This window comes from Onychostoma macrolepis, chromosome 03 (genome assembly GCF_012432095.1).
Source record: "Onychostoma macrolepis isolate SWU-2019 chromosome 03, ASM1243209v1, whole genome shotgun sequence".
Taxonomy (NCBI): domain Eukaryota; kingdom Metazoa; phylum Chordata; class Actinopteri; order Cypriniformes; family Cyprinidae; genus Onychostoma; species Onychostoma macrolepis.
Window position 1 is genome coordinate 54,991,283 of NC_081157.1, and position 22,047 is coordinate 55,013,329.

At 37.1% G+C, this 22,047-nt stretch overlaps 1 protein-coding gene and 1 long non-coding RNA gene across 3 annotated transcripts; one reads left to right on the top strand and one right to left on the bottom strand.

The window, feature by feature from the left end:
* Nucleotides 1-390: 390 nt before the first annotated feature.
* Nucleotides 391-16,714, bottom strand: LOC131536545 (uncharacterized). 2 transcript variants are annotated; one of them, XM_058769550.1, is made up of 7 exons: nt 16,341-16,714; nt 15,679-15,996; nt 2,161-2,484; nt 1,929-2,009; nt 1,469-1,516; nt 1,300-1,380; nt 391-1,220 (listed from the first exon to the last, which is right to left on the bottom strand). In XM_058769550.1, exons 1-7 carry the CDS (start codon nt 16,399-16,401, stop codon nt 1,189-1,191), a joined length of 945 nt encoding a protein of 314 aa, XP_058625533.1. In that variant the 5' UTR covers nt 16,402-16,714; the 3' UTR covers nt 391-1,188. The 2 variants fall into 2 exon arrangements, with proteins under 2 accessions (XP_058625533.1, XP_058625534.1); XM_058769551.1 differs by lacking the exon at nt 1,469-1,516 and having other exon boundaries at nt 393-1,220; nt 16,341-16,711.
* On the top strand, nt 7,021-11,627 carry LOC131536590 (uncharacterized). Its single transcript, XR_009270006.1, has 4 exons — nt 7,021-7,529; nt 7,833-7,924; nt 8,220-8,298; nt 10,134-11,627. It is a non-coding gene; the product is annotated as an uncharacterized LOC131536590 (long non-coding RNA).
* Nucleotides 16,715-22,047: the final 5,333 nt, after the last annotated feature.

The following is a 22,047-nucleotide window of genomic DNA, read 5'->3' on the forward strand; positions in this document are numbered from 1 at the left end:
TAGTATCTGTGCAATCAAATCGGCGACAATCGCTAGAAATTAAGTGTCCCCAACTGAGCAAGCCAGAAGCGACAGCGGCAAGGAACCAAAACTCCCTCCGAGACAGAATGGAGAAAAAAACCTTGGGAGAAACCAGGCTCAGTCGGGGGTCAGTTCTCCTCTGACCAGACCAAACCCGCAGTTCAAAAGTTTATATTTCTATTTTAATTTTGTTGCAAGTTCTAACAATAGTAGTATTATGTAGTTAGGTATTTTATTATATTTTAGTTATTTTGTTATTTTGGGTGTCCTGGTCTCCGCTGACGATCAGGGCTGTAGACATCATCTCTTGGTGCTGATCCACCATCTGATTTGAATAATAGAAGCGTATTAGTGTGTTATGTGTAAGCCAGGCTAAAGAGATGGGTCTTTAATCTAGATTTAAACTGACAGAGTGTGTCTGCCTCCCGAACAGTGTTAGGTAGACTGTTCCAGAGTTTGGGTGCTAAATAGGAAAAGGATCTGCCGCCCGCAGTTGATTTTGATATTCTAGGTATTATCAAACGGCCAGAGTTTTGAGAACGCAGCGGACGTGGAGGACTATAATGTGATAAGAGCTCGCTCAAGTACTGAGGAGCTAAACCATTCAGGGCTTTATAAGTAATTAACAAGATTTTAAAATCTATCCGATGTTTGATAGGGAGCCAGTGCAGTGTTGACAGAACCGGGCTAATATGGTCATATTTCCTGGTTCTAGTAAGGACTCTAGCTGCTGAAAATAACATGAGAAAATACATAGTGCGTTTTTCCTTTAATTTCTGAGATGTTTGTAATCAAGAGTTTACACAGAGAGCTAATACAGAAAAAATCTTACATTTTCATAAGTAAGGACTTGTCTCTGGATTTAAATGATCAGTGAATGAATAAAAAAATATACATCTGTAAATATGTAATATGATAATTAACAGACGTGTTGCATCATCAGTTAAAATGGACCATTACAACATTTAAAAAGCCTCTATAAAAAGTTTAATGCAAGGATTAGATAACTCAAGGTAAACTACCATGTACTGTATTATGTGTATATGGAGCAAATATCCTTGAAAGCTGCATGCAAATATCCATAATATCATTGAGATGAAGATAAATCTTGCTGTAATCTGGTCTGTTATTTGTAGAGAGTATTTTATTGTAATATTGCATTCATCACTATTTCCTCTGGTGCTGTGAGTTCTTCCTCCCTGCAAAATAATTCAACACTAAATCATTACTGAGCTCTCAGATTATTAAAGATCGATGTGAATCATCTCAAACACTCACCAGCTCTTCTTGCACAGATGATCTGAAGAAGAATCACAGTAGGAGCAGCAAACGCTGCAAACTCAACAATAATCACAATCACTGCAGGAAAGATGATGATAGACACAATCAAGAGAAAAAACAGACTCAATCTGTGAAACTGGGAATGAAATCAAAGCTTTGTAAAGACCTCTGAATAATGATCCAGCAGTCCTTCTGACTTCAGTTTCTGCTGGATCTGTGATCATGTCATGTTCAGTTCATCATCAACATCACATCATACTACAGCTTCACATCACAGAAATGATGAATGAACTCGCACCGCTTCATTAATATATCATCTACTAGCATTGCATTTCAATCTCAAAGTGTTGGGAGGAAACTAATCTAATGATATTTTAAAAGAATCTCTCTCTCCAATGTGATCTCTTTCTGAATTCATTAACAATATGATATGTTCAGCAAAGTGGTTACCACAAAACTCTTTGTACATATCTGAACTTTAAACACTAACAGATCTTTCCTTCTAAACTTTATTTAATTAAACAACTCTTTTGATTTAAATGTAAGTGATTACATGCATTTATTAACATGAACAAGAGAGGATCCAGTGAAACTCAGAACAGTGAAAGATCATTGTTTGTCTGTACCTTGTGTAGAAGTTATTGGTGTCGTTGTAGTTGATTTTGTGTTGTGGACTGGAATCACTGGTGACGCTGGATCATCTCGAGCTGTGAAGATGAATGTTAGTTCAGATTAATCAAACTGTAGAATATGATTATCATGTTTTAATTAGTAAACACACAAGATAACTCTAGCATCATTATATTATCAGATCTAACAGAGACTCTTCAGTAACTGATCATGAGATTGTTTTCTGACCTGAACTCTTGACAGTATATGTGACTGAGCTCTGGACTCGATCTCTGTGAGTAACACTGCATCTCCACTCTCTGTTGTGATCTTCATTCAGGAGTGTTGTAGTCAGAGTGATGTTACAGTGATCTGATGCTGATATCTGATATCTGGAGTCTGATATCTTCAGTTTAACACCAGCCTGATTCACCCAGAACAGCTCAATTCCCTCAGAACGGATCCAATCATCACAAGAGACTCCAGCATCTGAATATGAATACAGCTGACAGAAGAGAGTCACAGAGCGGCCTGCACTGATCTCAGTCTGTGAGGATGATGAAGATGAAGAGACTGAAACACAAAATAACACACATCACACACTCTTCAATCACATGGATCAAAGTTCTTCGTCGCACTAAGTTAATTGTAGTTTGAATAGGTCTTAAATTGAGGCCAGACGAGGTGTGTTCCGCCTGCTGAGTGAATCTGGATCTGGAGATCTGGATGTGATCGAAGCCTGCAGTGAAAGCACGTTCCTCTCTCCGCTGTAAGCAGTCTGTGATCACTCCGCTCCGGGACACTCACGGAAAAACTGCTCCGTGTTCAGTCTTCTGATGCTACGACGGATTTCCGTCTGCAGCTTCTCACTGATAACACAGTAATGCTCATCACTCGCAGTCGGGTTATTAGCAGACAACACAGAGCAGAACCTGATTTCAGTGCAGGTTTGTGGATATTAATAACAACAGTTTCCGCTGCTCAGTTTTTCTGCATTGTCAGTGGTAACTTTTGCTTTAGAACAGTGAAACTTGGCTATCTTATGCAATTTTTTATGGTTATTATTAAATCTGTTTGATTTTGTTGCAGTAAATTGACAAGCAGAATCATACCAATTGCCGGTGGAAGCGGACTGAAAACAAGGTTAGTTTTGTGAGGCTTATACAGATGGTGTGATGTTATAGCTGTCATGTCTTTTCCAGAAATAACTTAATAATATTCTTTTGTTTTAGAATGTCCACGAGCTATTCTATTGATTGCGGGATCTTCATGTTGATGGTAAGAAAAAGAAAGGGAAAATAAATAAAAAAAATCGTTAAATATATCAGCTTCTCTTTTAATTAGAATGAAAAACATGAGGGCTTTTCACACATGAAATAGTTAACACCGGGTGAAAGTAAACCACAGGTAAACTGAATACTGGTTTATCTTGCTTCATGTTTCACACAGAATATAATTTACCTGCGGATGACGATTAATCCTGGGTTTTCATATGCTGCTGTTTTACACTGTACATTACTGAACCCCGGGTAAACATCCTTACATGCACATGTTCTGTGTCAGCGTCTCTGATTGGACAGACACTGCATGCGATGTGATGCAAGCACTGCACATCCTCATACTACAAACAGCTGACTTTACTATCAACTTTATTCTGAAGGTACTGTTTAGATTATAAGAGAAATATACAGTGTTTTTGACCCTGACTGTTGTGTTTTCTCTCAGCATTTGACATTTTTGACATCCTGTCAAATGCTGAATTTAATTTACTGCTTTTTTTGCAGTGACTGTCCAAAGCACTTGAATATGAGGCAGGCAATCGGTTGTCTGTCTATTGATAAAGGGTTAACAATGCTAATATATGGACTTGGTTCCAAATGATGATCTGTTAACATTGTAATTTTCCCCTCCGTGTGCATTTCCCTTCATACAAATATGATTTAACCTGTTAGAGAATACTGCAGTTAAAAGGTATCTCTTTATCCCTCTCTCTCTCTCTCTCTCTCTCTCTCTCTCTCGGTCATTTGACTGCAAATGAACTTTATTTTTTCTCAGGAAACATTTGTACACTTCTCTCAAGAAGAAGCCACAGATAACAGAAGAACCCTGTCTGCACTGCTGTCGGATGGCTTTGCAACAACCAGAAGTCTTCAAAGGTTTAGTGGAAGAGCCGTGCTTTCTCAAACTGAAAGAGGAAGACCAGGAAAACGTCCTTCTTCAGCTTTCAGCCTGAAACAGATGATGATCGACACCTGGACAAAGAGCTTTAGCCTTTCGCTTCCAAATTAAGGATGATAGACTTTTTTTTTTTATGTCTTTGCTACTTAAATAGGAAAAGTACATTTTATTAAAATTTAGTATATTTTGTGTTTTGACAATCCTGTGTAGATTTGTGTAATGTGTATGAAAAAAAAAATGGTTCATTCTGAAATGTTTGAGTAAAAACATACATTTAATTTCAAATGAAGTGTTCAAATGCTTAAGCTTTGTTTTAATTTGTGTTTTATTCTTTGTGTTCAGTATTAAGTTAAGACATAACAAGATGATAAACTTTTGACTTCAGCCTCTTAAGACCCGAGAAAAAAGTTTTAGGAAAAATAGTTTTTCCATGTCTTTACATTGTTTAGAGCATTAAAAATAATGTAAAAAAAAAAAAAAAAAGCATATCTTATGAATGAAATATCTATGTCCTCCGTAGAGTACATCGGGACTCAAATTCCTAAAAAAAAAAAAATACATGAATGAACATGCATAGGCAAAAACAACTGATTTGAATACATTTTTAGTTTTCAAGATTTCTTTTTTTTTTTTTACCAAACTTCGTATAAAGATGATTCTCAACTGTTATAATAGAATGATTTGATGTACCTTTTTTCTTTCTGCATAATGTGTGTAAAATGGCCATAAACGGGTTTTCTCATTATATACAGTGTATCTGTCATGAATCTAGTCTGCACTTCCATTCACCCTCCACTAGAGGTCACCCGCTCACCACATGGACTTGCACACCACACATCACATGGACTCCAATTCCCATCATCCAACACTGATCACAGCTGTCACCAATCACTCATTGCATCAATCACACGCACACCTGATCCCACGCACACACTAATCACACACACTATTTCAACCCTGGACATTCTCTCCCATGTTGCCGAGTATTGTATGCATTTACCGCTCCCCTAGCCGTAGCAACTCTACCAAGCCCCTGATGGGTTTCCCCGTGTTTGTTCTACCCGTGTTCCCTGGATTAACCCTTGCCTTGCTGTCTGGACACTGTTTACCCCGTATTGGATTCTAGCCCGTGTTCCCTGGATTATCTCTTTGCCTTGCCCACTGGATACTGTTTGCCGATCATCGACCTTTGCTTGCTCTAGGATTACTCTGTCTTGTCCCTGCCATGCCTGTTTGCCATTGTTTCGACCCTGCCTGTACGACCACGTCTCTGCCTAATAAAAGCTTGCGAATGGATCCGCACGTCTCACGTCTCGTCAGCCATGTTACAGTATCTATAAACTAAATCTAATTTGCATATTTATGTGTTTTTGGGGCAACATGTAATGAAAAAATAAGTGTAATAATGGGAGTAATAATTGACACAATTTCCATTATATATAAAATTTCATAGAATATCGAAATATAATTTCTCTCCCTATTCATTTGTTATGTCTCCCAAAATGCGTAATAAACATGCTTTTAGTCCCGGTGTCCTCATATGAGGACATGTACGAAATCAACGTCCTGTTTCATAACAGAAATCATATTTTGATTTGAAACCCCATAACATTTCCCTGAGATGTTGATTTATGGCAGACAGTTTCAAAATTAGACAGATTTAAATGATAATTTCAAAATATTATCACATTTCCATAAGAGTGTCACTAAATTAATTTCAGACATGTTTGAAGACCAAGGAGAGGGAGGTCACGGTGAAACATCCAATCATTTATTATCTCTGAAGAGCCCTGAATGTGCTCCGTACCACGACATCCAGACTTAAAACTGTGGCATGTACAGTCTCAGAGAAATTCACTGAAATATACTGTCCTCATATGAGGCCGCAGGGTCTTAAGAGGTTAAAAATACTTAACAAGAGGATACAAGGTGTGTGTGTGTGTGTGTGTGTCTGTGTGTATGTGTTTGTGTGTGTGGGGGGGGGAGGGGGGTGTAACGGTTCACAAAATTCACAGCTCGGTTCGATACGATACAGTGGTGTCATGGTTCGGTTTGTTTTTGATACAGCAAAAAGACAGAAATACCAGAGAAATTTCCTTGATTTTTACAAATTCTTTATTTATTAAAACTATTTTTTTTTACTTTGAACAATTATGGAGCTATTCTTGACCCATCTTCTGCAGATTCATCTTTTACAATAAGTTTACCCTTACGAAAATTAACCATGGTTTTTTTGTAGTAACCATGGTTTAACTATGGTTTTTGTAGTAAAACCATAGTAACTACAAAATAAACCATGGTTTAACTGCGGTAACCATGATTTATCTATAGTTTTTGTAGAAAAACATAGTAATTGCAAAATGAACTATGGTTTACCACAGCATTTTTAGTGGAACCATTACAAAATAACCCATGGTTTTTCAACAGTATTAACTACAGATTTAGTTATTTCTTACTCTTAAAAAAAAAAAATAGGGCTCAATAAAATAATCATAATTAATCTCATGATTTCTGAAAATGAAACAATCAAATTTGGCAAATGTGTTGTCAGTTATTACAAAAAATACACTCTTAAAAAATGGTTATTTGGCAGGGTGTATGTTTCCATGAAGAACCTTTAATATCCAAAAGAACCTATCCATTGCACAAAAGGTTCTTTAGACTATTTAATGGTTCTTCACAATCAACATTTTGTAAATATTTTTTTTTCTGGAAAGTGAGATCAAGTGAGCTAAATGTTCCTAGCTGCTTGGTCCAGAACTCATTCCAGACTCATTTTCTTTTAGTTGTGTTCAATTAAAGCTCAATAAAGCATGAATGTTTAGTTATAAATAGTGTTGTGGTGCTTTTTTAATTAAAAAAGACCAGTAGATCAGTCCTTTTATACTTTTTACTCCTATTTTAATGATGTTTTGCATGACTCAAAAAATGTATTAGGCTAATTATTTAGCAAAAGCAATGTTTAGTATAAAAATCATGTTTTACAAAAGTGATACAAATCTTAAAATATATATATATTTTTTATTTTGATTTTATCCCACTATCATACATTTTGCACCAATGTATTGGTCGTAGAACTACAAAATGAGTTTCAAATTCGCGATTTAAAGAAAGATTTTAAGAGGTTTATGAATGCTGCATGACTGTGACGTGTTTAAACGGACTCGCGTGCTGAATTCGCGCGCTCATTCAAACGCTGCAGCGGAGGGAGTTTCCATGGAAACGGTGCGCAACACTGTAACTGACGAACAGTAAATCTCCGTCTCTCGCTGCTGTTTTCACTGCTTTCAGATGAGTTTAGTCCCTAAAATCACACAAATATCACACACAACTTCCAGACACTTTCTTACATGTAACTGACATGTTTCTGTTGAATATTTACTTCACAGAAATGTTTTACAGTCTTCGAAAAAGTCCGCTAGCATCTGTTTTCAGACGAGGTATGTTATAACTCTGAAGCTTGAGCTCTTATTTATGAAAGTTTGGGTTTTTAATCACATCTTTATGTGTAGATGATAGGTTTTGATAGCTTTGTAAAGGGTTTGCTGTCAGTTTGTCAATGGTTTATTGGAAGTTGTCTAACTTATTTAACCTAAAATACCCGCTGTACTGTTAATGGGTGACGCCACTTACAGAAGCACGAATTAACTGAATCTAACATTAGTTCAAAAGTGCTTTGATCTTTCATGGTAACCAAATACTGATGAATAAATTTAAAAAAAAAAATTGTTCTGTGGTTTCAGGAGTGATAATATAATCTTTCTACAAAGGAAGAGAAGCTCCAAGATTTCAAAATTTCTGAAGGGAGCTGCTGACAGAAATGCAGGAAACACAGGTGAGCATAGAAGAAATATGCATTCATATGCTTTTTTTTTCACAACATATTATCTTATATCACCATGCATCTGTTATATTACAGTTCATTAAAGGAAGGTTTTGAAAGATAGTGACACAAACCTAAATACATGAACATTAATAATTTTATTTTAAGAAATTGTTTGTGTGTGTGTGTGTGTGTGTGTGTGTATGTACTGTTTTCTTTTCTGCGTTTCACTTCTGCTCTAGCTTGCTTCCTTTAAATAAAGCTAAATATCGTTGGCTCTGTGATAAATTGCATATTATGTTTCTAGATTATGATGGCCGTGCAGCAGAGGAGCGCAGAGTCTCCTGTCGGACAACATCTCTAAGTCGCTATGAACCATGTGACTAGTAAGTAAAACCTCAAACATACAGGACACTACTGTTCAAAAGTTAGAGGTTGATATGATATTTTAAAATGTTTTTTGAATGTGTTTTTTAAGTAAGTCTTCTGCTCACCACTACTGCATTTATTTGATTAAAAATACAGTAAGAACAGAAATATTGTAAAATATTATCATTTAAAGGGATAGTTCACCCAAAAATGAAAATTTGATGTTTATCTGCTTACATCCAGGGCATCCAAGATGTAGGTGACTTTGTTTCTTCAGTAGAACACAAACGGAGATTTTTAACTCAAACCGTTGCAGTCTGTCAGTCCTATAATGCCAATCAATGGGCACAGAAACTTTGAGAGAAAAACCTTGCACACACAAATCCAAATGAAACCTTGCGGCTCATGACGATACATTGACATCCTAAGACACGAAGCGATCGGTTTGTGTCAGAAACTGAACAGTATTTATATCATTTTTACCTCTGATACAGGCAATGTCCAACTCTCCTGAGCTCATCCACAACATCCGGCGCGTGATGCGTCAACGGCTCTGGAACATAGATATATATACATAGACATATACATAGATCCTTACATATAGCAGCCCATAGAAACAGTCGTTAATGAGGCATCTATGTATATATATCTATGTGCCAGAGCAGGGTGATGCGTCAAGCGCCGGATATTGTAACAGTTGGACATTGAGGTTTATCAGAGGTAAAAAATGAAATAAATACTGTTCAGTTTCTCGCACAAACCGATCGTTTCGTGTCTTAGGACATCAATGTATCGTAACGAGCCACAAGGTTTAATTTGGATTTGTCTGTGCATGCTTTTTAAAATGTAATTTTTTTGCTGTGATCAAAGCTGTATTTTCAGCATCATTACTCCAGTCTTCAGTGTCACATGATCTTCAGAAATCATTCCAAGATGCTGATTTGCTGCTCAAGAAACATTTCTGATTACTACCTTTGTTGAAAACAGTTTTTGCTGCTTAACATTATTATGGAAACAATACCATTCAAACATTTGTGGTAAGAAAATAAAGAAATTAATACTTTTATTAATCAAGGGTGTATTACATTTATCAGAAGTAACAGTGAAGACATTTATAATGTTGGAAAAGATTTCTATTTACTAAATTGTTTAATACATTTAATAAATGTTGTTAATTGTACTTTCTATTCATCAAAGAATCCTGAAAAAGGTATCACCGTTTCCACAAAAATGTTAAGAAGCAAAAACTGTTTTCAACTGTTTTAATAATCAGAAATGTTCTTGAGCAGCAAATCAGCATCTTAGAATGATTTCTGAAGATCATGTGACTCTGAAGACTGGAGTAATGATGCTGAAAATACAGCTTTGATCACAGGAATAAATTACAATTTACAATATATTCAAATAGACAACAGTTCTTTTTAACGTGTAATTATATTTTGCAATATTACTATTTTCTCTGTATTCCTGATAAAATAAATGCAGACTTGGTGAGCAGAAGATATTTTTTTTTCCCAAAACACTGTAATGTTTCCAAAATCTTGACAGTTACTGTATAATTGTTACTATATTGCTTAAATACCATTAATTGGATGGATTGGTGGTCCAAGATGCTGGGATAGGCTTCAGCCCCCGAGACCCTGGAGAGGATAAGTGGTTTGGAGTGAATAGATGGATGCATGAACTTACAAAATACTTTCATTTGCTTTGATTTTGTTTCTATTCTGACTGCTGTTCAGCTTAAAAATACCTTTCCATTATTGTTGTTTGTCGTTTTGCATCATTATATCTGTGCTAAACCTATTAAAATTAAGAAACTAATGAGAGGTTGTTTTTTATGTTTTTTTTACAGGATGCTATGTACCCAGCCTCAACCATTCAGCAGAAGGACTGTGAAAGCGGGAACTCTTTGAACCAGCAGTGGCAGTTATAGTGGATAGTGGATAGTAGTGGATGATGAGGGACTGACATTAACCTGCCAAAAAAGGTTTCTCTGTGACATCGCCGCGAAACCCCCTTTTTGGTTCTTTCTGTCACCTTTTTTTAAGAGTGTAGACGAGTGTGCAACTGACCAATAACAACTGAGTATTCCAGCAAGCTGTTTATTAATATTGTGTAGAAGTGTACCATATGGGGTGAGGATCAAGACAACCAAACCAAAGGTGGACTGTAACCTACTGGACTATATGATAGACTTCATACTGACCACTACTGCCATGTATGCAGCATGAGACGTTTTTGAAAAGAGGGGCATTTCCTTCACCAAGTAAAAGTGTGGAGGATTCATCTGGCCTTCATCGGGCCTCATGAGGTGACTCGGTGTAGAATAAATCAGCTTGCTTTAGGCTTGAAATGACTGAAATCTTCTCGTGAGTTGATATCATTTAAACATTCTTTAAAGTACTTCTCATTTCTTGTGAATGTATTTTGTAGTATGTGTAAAACTTTTCCACTGAAAGAACCTTTTTTACCGTTATTGATATTGTAATCAAGGTTGTTAATGCGATGGACTGCACACATCTGTCTGTGTTGGGCTTGTGTTTACAGGTCGTATAAAACTAGGCCTGGCTGCAACAACTAATCGATAATTAAAATAATCATCAACGAATTTGAATAGTGCATCAAAACAAACAGACCGCTCATAATTCTGACTAAAATACACATTACAAATATTTTTTTGCTAGAAATTAAGTGTAGGTTTAAAGCCCTACATGTAACACAAGTAATCATATTTATGAGAGCAGTAACAGTAAAGGCACTATTGTTGGAACTGTCCATTAATATAATATAATATAATTGCTCTGTTCAGACGAATGATTGTGTTTATTCTTCGTACCTCTTACAAGTTAACATTGTGTTTTTTTGTTTAAATTGTTTTCAATTCTGTTTCAAAATAACAAGCAATCTGTTGTTTTTAGGTTTAGAATGTAATGTTTGTATTTTAACACTTTAATGCTTATAATGAACAGCAGAGCCGACATTGAGACATTCTTTATATTTGTTTTCATAGACAGGATGTGAAATTACATTCTTTAAAATAATGAATTAAAATGATCTTAATTAAAAAATTATGTATATATTTTATTTATTTATTTATTTGTCATCCAATTACTAGTATTAATTAAAAAAATTACAAATAAATTGATTATCAAAAAAATGTGTTAGTTGCATGCAGCCCTACATAAGATATTGTTAAAGAGGTCGGCGGTATAATGTTGTGTGTGAACACGAAGTCATGTTTATTTGTGCAACATGTAATTAATTTCTATAGAGATAATGCATTATTACAGTGAAACTATTTGCTATTTTTATTTTGTAAATTAGCAGAAAACCATCTCTACCACTGCAGTGCTTTATCACTTTATCACTTATTTTTTAAATAAAGTTATAGTTCATAGTTCTGAATCATAGTTCGAAAGCATAGTTCAGCTTTCCTGTAGCTCAAATAGTAGAGCATGGCGCTAGCAACGCCAAGATCATGGGTTCGAATCCCAGGGAAAGCAAGAGCTGATAAAATGTTAAAAAAACTGTACCTTGAATGCAATGTAAGTCGCTTTGGATAAAAGCGTCTGCTGTAAATGTAAATGTAATTTTGACATGTGACAACAATATTTTGTTTCAGATGATGTAACTGCTATAATAAAGCCTGTATCATAGAATAGTAACGTGTCATTCTGTTTTTATTTTGTAGATGTTTGTTGAATAACTAGGCTTAAATGTAATTTGAAATACTTTAGTAAAACCATGGTTAAACTATGGTAACACATAGTTAATTTGTGGTTTAAAACCATAATTTTTTTAAAACCATGGTTACTACAGTCATAGTTTATTACAGTTTTACTATAGTATTACTGCAATATAACTATAGTAAAACCATGGTTTGCACCAAAAAACCACGGGTACTACAGTCATGGTTAACTACAGTTTTACTATAGTAAAACCATGGTTAATTTTCGTAAGGGCAAATTCATTTAAATTGATTTTACCTTTAATGGACTTCTTTTTTTTTTTCTTTTTTTGCAGAGGAAACACACAAGTTTTTATAAACAAGTACTGCATGATTTTGCTCTATATCATCAATGAAAATAGTTCCAGATAAAGTAACAGCTGAGCCGCTGCATCTCTAAAAGCAAACACAGCGGTGTTTCATTCATGAAGGAAAGTGCGTTTTTGAACGAATCTAATGAGTCAGTGATTCATAAAGACGGTCACTCGCTTCATCCCTGAATGAAACAGCCGTTCGAACGAATCAATTGAATGAATGATTCAGTGATAAAATCAGTGTCTTGCCGCCACCTGCTGGCGGTTTCAGTTTCATTTTTAGCGCTTCGTTTCAGTTATTTAATTCATTTAATATTTCTATATTCAAAATGTTCTATTTAAAACATGAATCTCCACATGAATCTATGAGTTTAATTGCACTCATGGCACCTCTGAGCCTCATTAAACGTCTGAAAATGAAAGCCACTTTTGTGTTCTAGACTGTGGATCATTTCCAGAGCAACGACTCTTTACTTCAGTGCTCGCTCGCCTTTCTGAAGCGCAGCGGGTGAACTTCCGTGAAACCAACACGCATTTAGACACAATAAAGCACGAGATGTTTTTTCTTGTTTAGAAAAATAATATAAATGCTTTTTGTTTACTGATTGAGAATTTTCTAAAGAGTTTATTCAACGCACGTAAATGTAGCCTAATTTATATTCACGTGGCTTTTTTTCTTCTTGGGAAACTTATGATAATATTTCAAGTCCAGTCAAATCAAATGTCATGTGTCACGAATCCTGTCCCTGCACTTCCGTTCATTCACCACCAGAGGTCACTCGCTCACCACATTGACTCTCACACCATACTTCACACTGGACTGCATTTCCCATCATTCATTGCACTAATCACACGCACACCTGATCCTATGCACACACTGATTACATGCCTTATATAAACCCTGGACTTCTTGTCCCTCACTGCCAAGTATTGTATAGTGTTTATCACTCTCCCAGCGATAGCGACTCTGAGCCCAGTTTATTGACTTAGTCTTGTCTTGCCTGTTTTCCCGTGTTTGTTTCTAGCCCGTGTTCCCTGGATTAACCCTTGCCTTGCTGTTTGGACACTGTTTGCACCTCTCTTGGATTCTAGCTCGTGTACATGGATTATCTCTCTGCCCTGCCCCATTGAATACTGTTCGACGATCGTCGACCCACGCTTGTCCTAGGATTACTCTTTGTCTTGTCTCTGCCATACCTGTTTGCCATTGTTTCGACCCTGCCTGTATTTATGACCATGCCTTTAAATAAAAGCTTGCACATGGATCCGCACATCTCACGTCTCGTCAGCCCCGTTACACCATGTGCCATTCAGTGTTGTATATGGGTTAAAATACATGCTTTGAAGATATATATTATAAATAAAACAGCCTATACCACCATTCAAAAAAGGTCAGTAAGATTTAATGGTTTTGAAACAAATCTTTTCTGCAGTGAGTTTGCATTTATTCTTAAAAGTTTGAGAGCAAAATTTTGCCCAATCTCACGAGACACAAGACGTCAGATAGCCATCAGTCTGTGGTCATCGTTGTCTGATTCTTCTTTTCGTGATGGGCCGCACATGTTCAACAGGAGACAGATCAGCTGGCCAGTCGGTCACATGCACATGTGTCTGTGAAACCATGCTGTTGTAGCACATGCAGAATGAGACCTGGCATTGTCTTGATCTAATAACCATGGACTTCCCATGAAAGACGTCATCTTGATGGCAGTGTATATATACATTGGAAATATTTTCTTTGTACTTCTGTCAATTAAATAAAAGTTAAAGAGAACTAACAAATCACAGGTTCTTGATTTTATTGCATTTACAATAAATATCAACTTTTCTGGAATTGGGGTTGTACTTTGAAGTATTTTTAAGCAAACTTTGAAATATTGTCACATGCAGAATTTATGAAATATATTAAAAGAGGGTTTATATTTCTTCCATTTTCAAGTGTAAATGTGGTATTTACCCACCAAAATTACCATGTCTACTATGTCAGAAAAAAGGGAAATTCAATATTCTTAAAAAAAAAGGTATTTTCTAAAACTAAGGGATAAATATTGTTATTTTTCACTGAAAGCTAATTGAAAACATCCATACATGACAGCAGTAAAAGGTGTTCAAGAGTTCCAGGAACAGAAGAACAAACTAAAATCTTGTTTTTGTTTGTTTAATGTCCCTGTGGATATAGTCTAAACAGGGTATTTTTTTATCAAGTCTCATTAAATTTGGGGCAAGATATATCAGATCTCAACATCATTGAAGCTGTAGTAATGAAAATCACCAACATGCTTGAAAACTAAGCTTAAATTAATCTTATTACACTTATTTTCAAATATTTCACTGTAAAAAAGTACTTCACTGTCTTATTTGATCAACTCAATTTATCCTTAAATTAACTTAATGTGTTAAAAATCATAATGACCCCATACATTTGAATGGTACTGTAAAAATAACAGTCCTCATTATAAACACAAAATAATAATCAACTGTAATGTTCAGCGAAGACAATCAGACTGTTTTATTTGATGGGGGGCGGTGAGGGACCTGGAGAATGGGTAGGGGCGCTGGCCCAAAACGGTTGAGAACCACTGGACTAATTATGTTTTTTTGTAATTATTACTTTGTAAGAATTTATTTTTATTATTATTATTTTATATGAACATTTTTCTCAACTTTTTATATGTATTTTATGTGTTTTTATTTTTCACAAGTAAATTTTGTATGTGTATATTTTTCACAGGTAAATGTTGATGGGTTTTTGTTTTTGGTATGTAAAGAAATGCTGATTTTCTCCTTCATTCTTTGTGCTGTAATACAGTCAGTAAAATGAAAAGAAGTTATTTTATCCTATAATGAAAGAATTTAAACTTCAAAGACAACAGTTCATAGATTATGTAATGATCCCTGTTTTTAGTGTTTTTTAGATCAGTGTGTTATGAATGAAATGTATGTTTTCTGAATGAGAGTTGTTCGCAGTGTTATGATGAAACAAGCTTATTTTGAGACGTGTATGAAGTGTGTTGTTGGTCTGAGTGAGTTTTGGAGGTGAGATCAACCGTTTGGTCAAGATTCATGTTAGTAATGCAGACTGCGTGAACAGTATTGAACAATGCTTGTTAACAATTGAAAAAAACTGTATTGATTAGAAGGTGCTCCTAAACTTCTTAAATTAGGAGGACAAGCGCTCCGAATTACAAGAAGAAAAGCACGGCTCTAGAACTGGGTGTGTGACAGGAACGGCTGTGGAATGGAGTTTGGCCGACGAAAAACTTTCAGTCAGAAGATTTGTTTTTTGCTTTAATCCATGCAATCATCATGAAAGTTTAAATGAAGAACTTAAATTGATCATATAATCATAAACTTACCGTGAAGAACATGCAGAAACACACGAGCATCAGTTCCTTGTTGTTTATTCACATATTGTCTGCAGATGTAAGATCCATAATCTTCTTCTGTGATGTTGTTGATGTTCAGAGAGCAGTCAGACCCCAGACTCAGTCTCTCATGTCTCTCTGTGTCTTTCTTCTTTATCCCTGAATTAATCAGTTCAACTGCTGCTGAATGACTGAATCTGTTATAGATCCAATATGTTGATTTGCAGTCATGAAGAGCATTATTACAGGACAGACGGACATTTTGACCAGAACTGATGAACACATGAGCATCATCCACTTCACTGGAACCTGAAACACAAGAACATCTGAGTGATCATCATATTATATATTAATAAATGATAACCTCTAACACAGCAGCATGAAAAGCAGAAGATTCAGATCATACAGTGTTGTTTCCTCACTTAATGTGAACAACACACTCTCCAGAAGAAGCTATTTTTCTTTATCAGAGAGCTGCTGAAATCACAAACACACTCTTGATATGAAGATAATTCAGCATCAGATGTTTGAGAGTGAAACGGTCTAGTTTTAGTTCATTCAGGAATAATCCAGTATGTTCTTTATGTTGAAATGAATTCTTTCTCAGATTAATTAAACTAAATGTCTTGTAGAGAAAAGACAGATTTCTTTACCTGAGAGAAGTGAAGAGAGAAAGATGAGTCCCAGCAGACACAGATCACACTCATCAGCCATCTTCTCTTTCTGTCAGTCTTCCTCTTCATTATATGCTCTCAACTCTTTCTTTAGATACGATCAGCTCTTCCTGTGTTCGTTCACTTCCTCTGATCCTCTGACCGACTGAGTGTTTAAATCATGCTAAAGTTATTTATAGTATTTATATTTTGTGAAACATGTCAGAACTTGCTCTTACTGAACTCACTGAACTGTTAACCAGATTTGATCTGAACACAATCTACAGGCGATACTTTTGCACAAGTGCATTACTGTTAGTTTCACCTCTTTCAGTAGTTTCCTGCATTCCATTAAACTCTAGAAATACAATCATTCAGTTATTAATCATAAAACTGGTTTGATGCTGAAAAGGTTTCCACTATCCATGACTCACTTTTAGAAAATGAATTAAACCGTTTTTAATGTAGTTTGAAATAATTAATATTCAGCTCCAGCTTGATCAAGCAGAGAGTCTTCACACACATTTGTACGAGACGTAACTGAATCATATCAACACACAGACACACATTATTTTCCGTCTCATCTCTGATGGTCATCTTGTGTCTCTTTGTGTCGTGGTTTGTGTTCTAGTGTTTCAGAAGTGTGTCGCTGCTGGCCGTGGGAACTCAGTTAGTTTGACCGCACTGGTTTAACCCACACAGATCTGAGATCATCTCTGAACCCAGTTTGGACGGATGACGCTGTGAATTCTCACACATTCAGATCACAGTTCCGCTTCTTTCTTTAACTGGCTTTCTACAACTGAAACTCTACTTTTTCCTTTCGCATAAAGGTTTGCTGTAGCTGCTGCACCATCTACAAGTGCACTGTTAGTGTCATTGATTCAGTGTTTATTTCAATGATTTTATGTGAAGCAGGTGTAACGGGGCGTGTTTCAGGAACTACAAATCCCATCAGCTTCAGTTCTATAAAAGGAAGTGATGAGATCTGTTCTTCCATTTCCGCCCTTTGGTCTCCGCTGACGATTTATGAATGGAAGTCGCGCCAGATCCAAGCTGGTTTACGTGTTGCATGGTGGCAATAGACCAAATGTAAGGATCGTTTGTGCAGTTACATGTCAAAGAGTGGAACATTGTTGAGTGTTGAACACGGTGCATCGTTAGGAGGTAGTAGTTTTATTAGCCGATGATTGCGTGGCCATGTGTTTTTAACACGTGTTTTATTAATCATGTTATTTTGTTTGTTTTTTAGTATTGTGGCTGGATGGTTACCCGAGTGTCATAACCCAAAATAACGGATGGTAGAGGTATATTATCTTTATTTTTATTTATAGGGTTTAAAAAGGGAGTTTTAAATGTTTTTAATTATTTTAATGTTTTTCTTGATTGTTTAGTTTCTTTTAAAATGGTTTGGGTATGTGACTTTTCCTTTTATATTGTAAAATATTTCTTTTAGTAATTGATTGTGTTTTCCTTACAGGGATGCACGATTACCGTTATTTTCGGTTGAATTATTGTTGAGATTGTGTTTTTTTTCCTTTTTGGTTGGATGTTGGACCAGAGTTGGTTGAGGGAGAACTGAGGTCACACCAAAGACAAAAAAAGTGACTAAATAGATCATAGTCATCTTATAGGGTTGACTTACTTGTTCTATTTGCATTACCCACTGTTAATATTATTGTATGTTTTGTTTTTTTGTTGTAGATTTCTTTTGACCTGACGGTGGCTGCGGGGTTGCCTTCACTGGTGGATTGCAGTGGTGTGGTGGTTTGGTCACCTTATTTTCCTTTCCTTTTAGGTCTGCAGTGTGATTTGCCGTGAGCTTGGTTGCAGTGGGAGCACATTGGTTTGTATGCCCTTCTTGTCTTCACAACCTAGGTAACCTGTGGCCATCTGCGGGTTTTATTTGTTTTTTCTATTTTATTTTATTTTTATTTACTTTTCTGTGTGGGTAATTGTATTAATGGTCTGCAGCATCCTTTTAACATGTTAATGTTTATATTATTTTATTTTGAATAAATATGTTTAAGGCTTCACTACCGCCTTCTGCCTGATTATTTCCCTCTTTGGGGTCATGTTACACAGGGTTCCTCATTCACACACCTGGCTGAAACTCAAAGACCTGGATTAGATGATTCAGGTGTGTTTAATTAGAGTTGTAAAGCGGTTCTCCAGGACCAGGAATGAGGAACCTGATGTAGCTAAAGCAGATTTATATAGACCAGCGGATCCCAACCCGGTTCCAGGACTCTCATCAACTCTGCACCTGCTGAACGTCTCTAGCAGGGGTTCCTACGCCGAGGATGGAACATTTTCCCTTCAGCCGGTGGATTTCACAGCGGCTCGAGTCACTCTGACGGCTGTTGATTCTCAGTTAGTTGACACAGACTGAACTGTTTAAAGAGATGCTCTAAAAGGAGGCTGTTTTGGAACTAGTCATAAAATGCTATATTTTATGAATATCATTATGAAAGTCAGTATGCAAAATAAATGATAATTCTAACTCTTCGAGCATGAGCCTCTGGCACGTTCTCTTAAAACTGCCGAACGTACGTGTGCTCACAGACTGATCATGACAGTTTTGCAAGTATGTCTGGTAGGCCTGGACATGACTCAGCTCTGGATTTAAATCGACGAAACTCATCTTCAGCTGGCTCCACCTGCCGGTAATACTTGCATCTGTCATCACTATACTGTCATCGTTTCACACTATACATTTGACCACCTCTTGCTCAACATCTTCTGCCACCTCCTCCAACTCCTCTGTCGGGTCCTGCTGTGGTGGAGAAACAGCGGCAGGTGCAGGTTTCTTTGGTGCCAAAGGAAGAGGAGCAACTTTATACGAAATGGAATTTCTGTGGGCTTGTGAAGCTCGATGAAATCCTTCCGGTTCCATTTGACCTTAGGGTGCCGGCTTTCATCCCAGTGTGTAACATTTGGGAAGTACTTCAACTTGGACAAACCAAGTTCAAGGCAATGACAGACATCATGTCCAGCAGAAGTGACTATCTGTACTGCTCTCATAAAGCTGTGGGGGGATAGTCAAGTCAAGTCACCTTTATTTATATAGCGCTTTTAACAATACAGATTGTGTCAAAGCACTTAACAGTATCAAATTGGAGGATAGAGTGTCAGTAATGTATAATGATAAGATTAAACACTCAATTTTCAGTTAAAGGCATTTCATTATTGAATTCAGAGATGTCATTGTCTAGCTCAGTTTAGTTTAAATAGTATCTGTGCAATCAAATCGGCGATAATCGCTAGAAATTAAGTGTCCCCAACTGAGCAAGCCAGAGGCGACAGCGGCAAGGAACCAAAACTCCCTCCGAGACAGAATGGAGAAAAAACCTTGGGAGAAACCAGGCTCAGTCGGGGGCCAGTTCTCCTCTGACCAGACCAAACCCGCAGTTCAGTTCCAACCGCAGCCATGTCAGATTGTGTAAAGGGCTTATCTGATTCCCGTGGTCTCGTCCTGATGGCCGTCTAGGTGACGAGGTCTTCACTGGGGATCTGTCTCTGGGGGTCATCTAGGTGTCCTGATCTCCGCTGACGTTCAGGGCTGTAGAGGTCATCTCTTGGTGCTGATCCACCATCTGATCTGGATACAGACTGGATCTGGAGGCTACGGTGATCTCAGAATAAGAAAGAAACAGACAAATATTAGCGTAGATACCATTCTACTTACGATGTAACGAGTACATCGTGTGTTATGGGGAATGTTCCCGGTTCCCGGTGTTAATGCAGCCTAACAATCCTTTAACGGATTTGAATAATAGAAGCGTATTAGTGTGTTATGTGTAAGCCAGGCTAAAGAGATGGGTCTTTAATCTAGATTTAAACTGACAGAGTGTGTCTGCCTCCCGAACAGTGTTAGGTAGACTGTTCCAGAGTTTGGGTGCTAAATAGGAAAAGGATCTGCCGCCCGCAGTCGATTTTGATATTCTAGTTATTATCAAACGGCCAGAGTTTTGAGAACGCAGTGGACGTGGAGGACTATAATGTGATAAGAGCTCGCTCAAGTACTGAGGAGCTAAACCATTCAGGGCTTTATAAGTAATTAACAAGATTTTAAAATCTATCCGATGCTTGATAGGGAGCCAGTGCAGTGTTGACAGAACCGGGCTAATATGGTCATACTTCCTGGTTCTAGTAAGGACTCTAGCTGCTGCATTTTGGACCAACTGTAGTTTGTTGATCAAGCGTGCAGAACAACCACCCAATAAAGCATTACAATAGTCTAACCTTGAGGTCATAAACGCATGAATTAACATTTCTGCATTTGAGGTTGAGAGCATTGGTCGCAATTTAGATATGCTTTTGAGATGAAAAAATGCAGTTTTACAGATGCTAGAAACATGGCTTTCAAATGACAGATTGCTATCGAACAGCACACCTAGGTTCCTGACTAATGAAGAAGAATTGACAGAGCAGCCGTCAAGTGTTAGATAATGTTCTAGGTTATTACATGCAGGGTTTTTAGGTCCGATAATTAACACCTCTGTTTTTTCAGAATTTAGCAGTAAGAAATTACTCGTCATCCAGTTTGTTATATCGACTATGCATTCCGTTAGTTTTTCAATTTGGATACCCAAACCCCTTCCTCTCCAACAAGTCCTTGGTGAATTGGGTTATATTTCAGTAGTCAACCAAGCTCCCTATTGGATGATCTGGGCCCCGCAAACTTTCCACTGGAAGCTGGTCATTCCTCTGGTAGAGGTCACCTAAGACCACTTTTGTCAGTGCCTCCCCAATTACATCACAACTGGTCTCCAAGCAATCTGTTAGTGGGAAAACTCTCAATACACGAAGCTGCTGGACTTCTCAGAACCAAATATCCAGAGGAGGAGGAGCACCGTCTCCCACACTGGTACTTCTGACTGGGGCCAACCCGAGGAAGCCCTTTATCCGAGTCATACTATTCGGGTTGGTTGAACTGATACCCAGGGACAGAGAATATCTCCACAGGCCGGCCGTAAGGAGCTCTCTTTACTCTAACTGGAATGCATACCAGCTGTTCCTGTAACCTCCCAACCCTTTGCATTCGGACAAAAGATGAAATGGTTGAGAGTTGAGATACTTTGCCACGCTCTGTCCCATATGTCTCAGTCCAAGTCCATCACTGTCATCCCAGAATGGCACAACCATGGGAATGCTTTCCAGAAGAAAATCCAGATCAGGCTGCAAGTAAAAATCACTTGGCTGCACCAACTTTGGAAAGTTTTTGTGCTGTGCTTTTGTGCTTTTTGCGTTCTCATCCCAGTGAATGTGTGTCCGTGCTGCTACAATAAACACATCTAGTGCATTCATATGCGCTGAATACTGCCAAAGATTATGTCGTATGTATAGGCTAAAATAAACAGCGTTCAATTAAAGTTCCCTATCTGACTATTTTAGAGTTGCTACTAAGTTTCGAAGTCAACAAAAAGTAGCATCACACATAGGCTACAATCATGACCGAACTCTGGTTACATTATCAGTCATCATTGCCACTTCAGAAAACTCATGCACATCCCTGTTAATGGTCCTACTATGTATTATACGTAGCTAGTGTTGTTGTAATGCTTAAATATAACAATTAATTTGAAATAACCCAATTAATTCATTCGTTAATTCTTAGTATTTGGGTTTTAAGACAAATTTGAAAATCGTGTTGTGTGAACTCGACCGCGAGGACGACTGCGCCCCCTGAGAGTACAGAAATAGG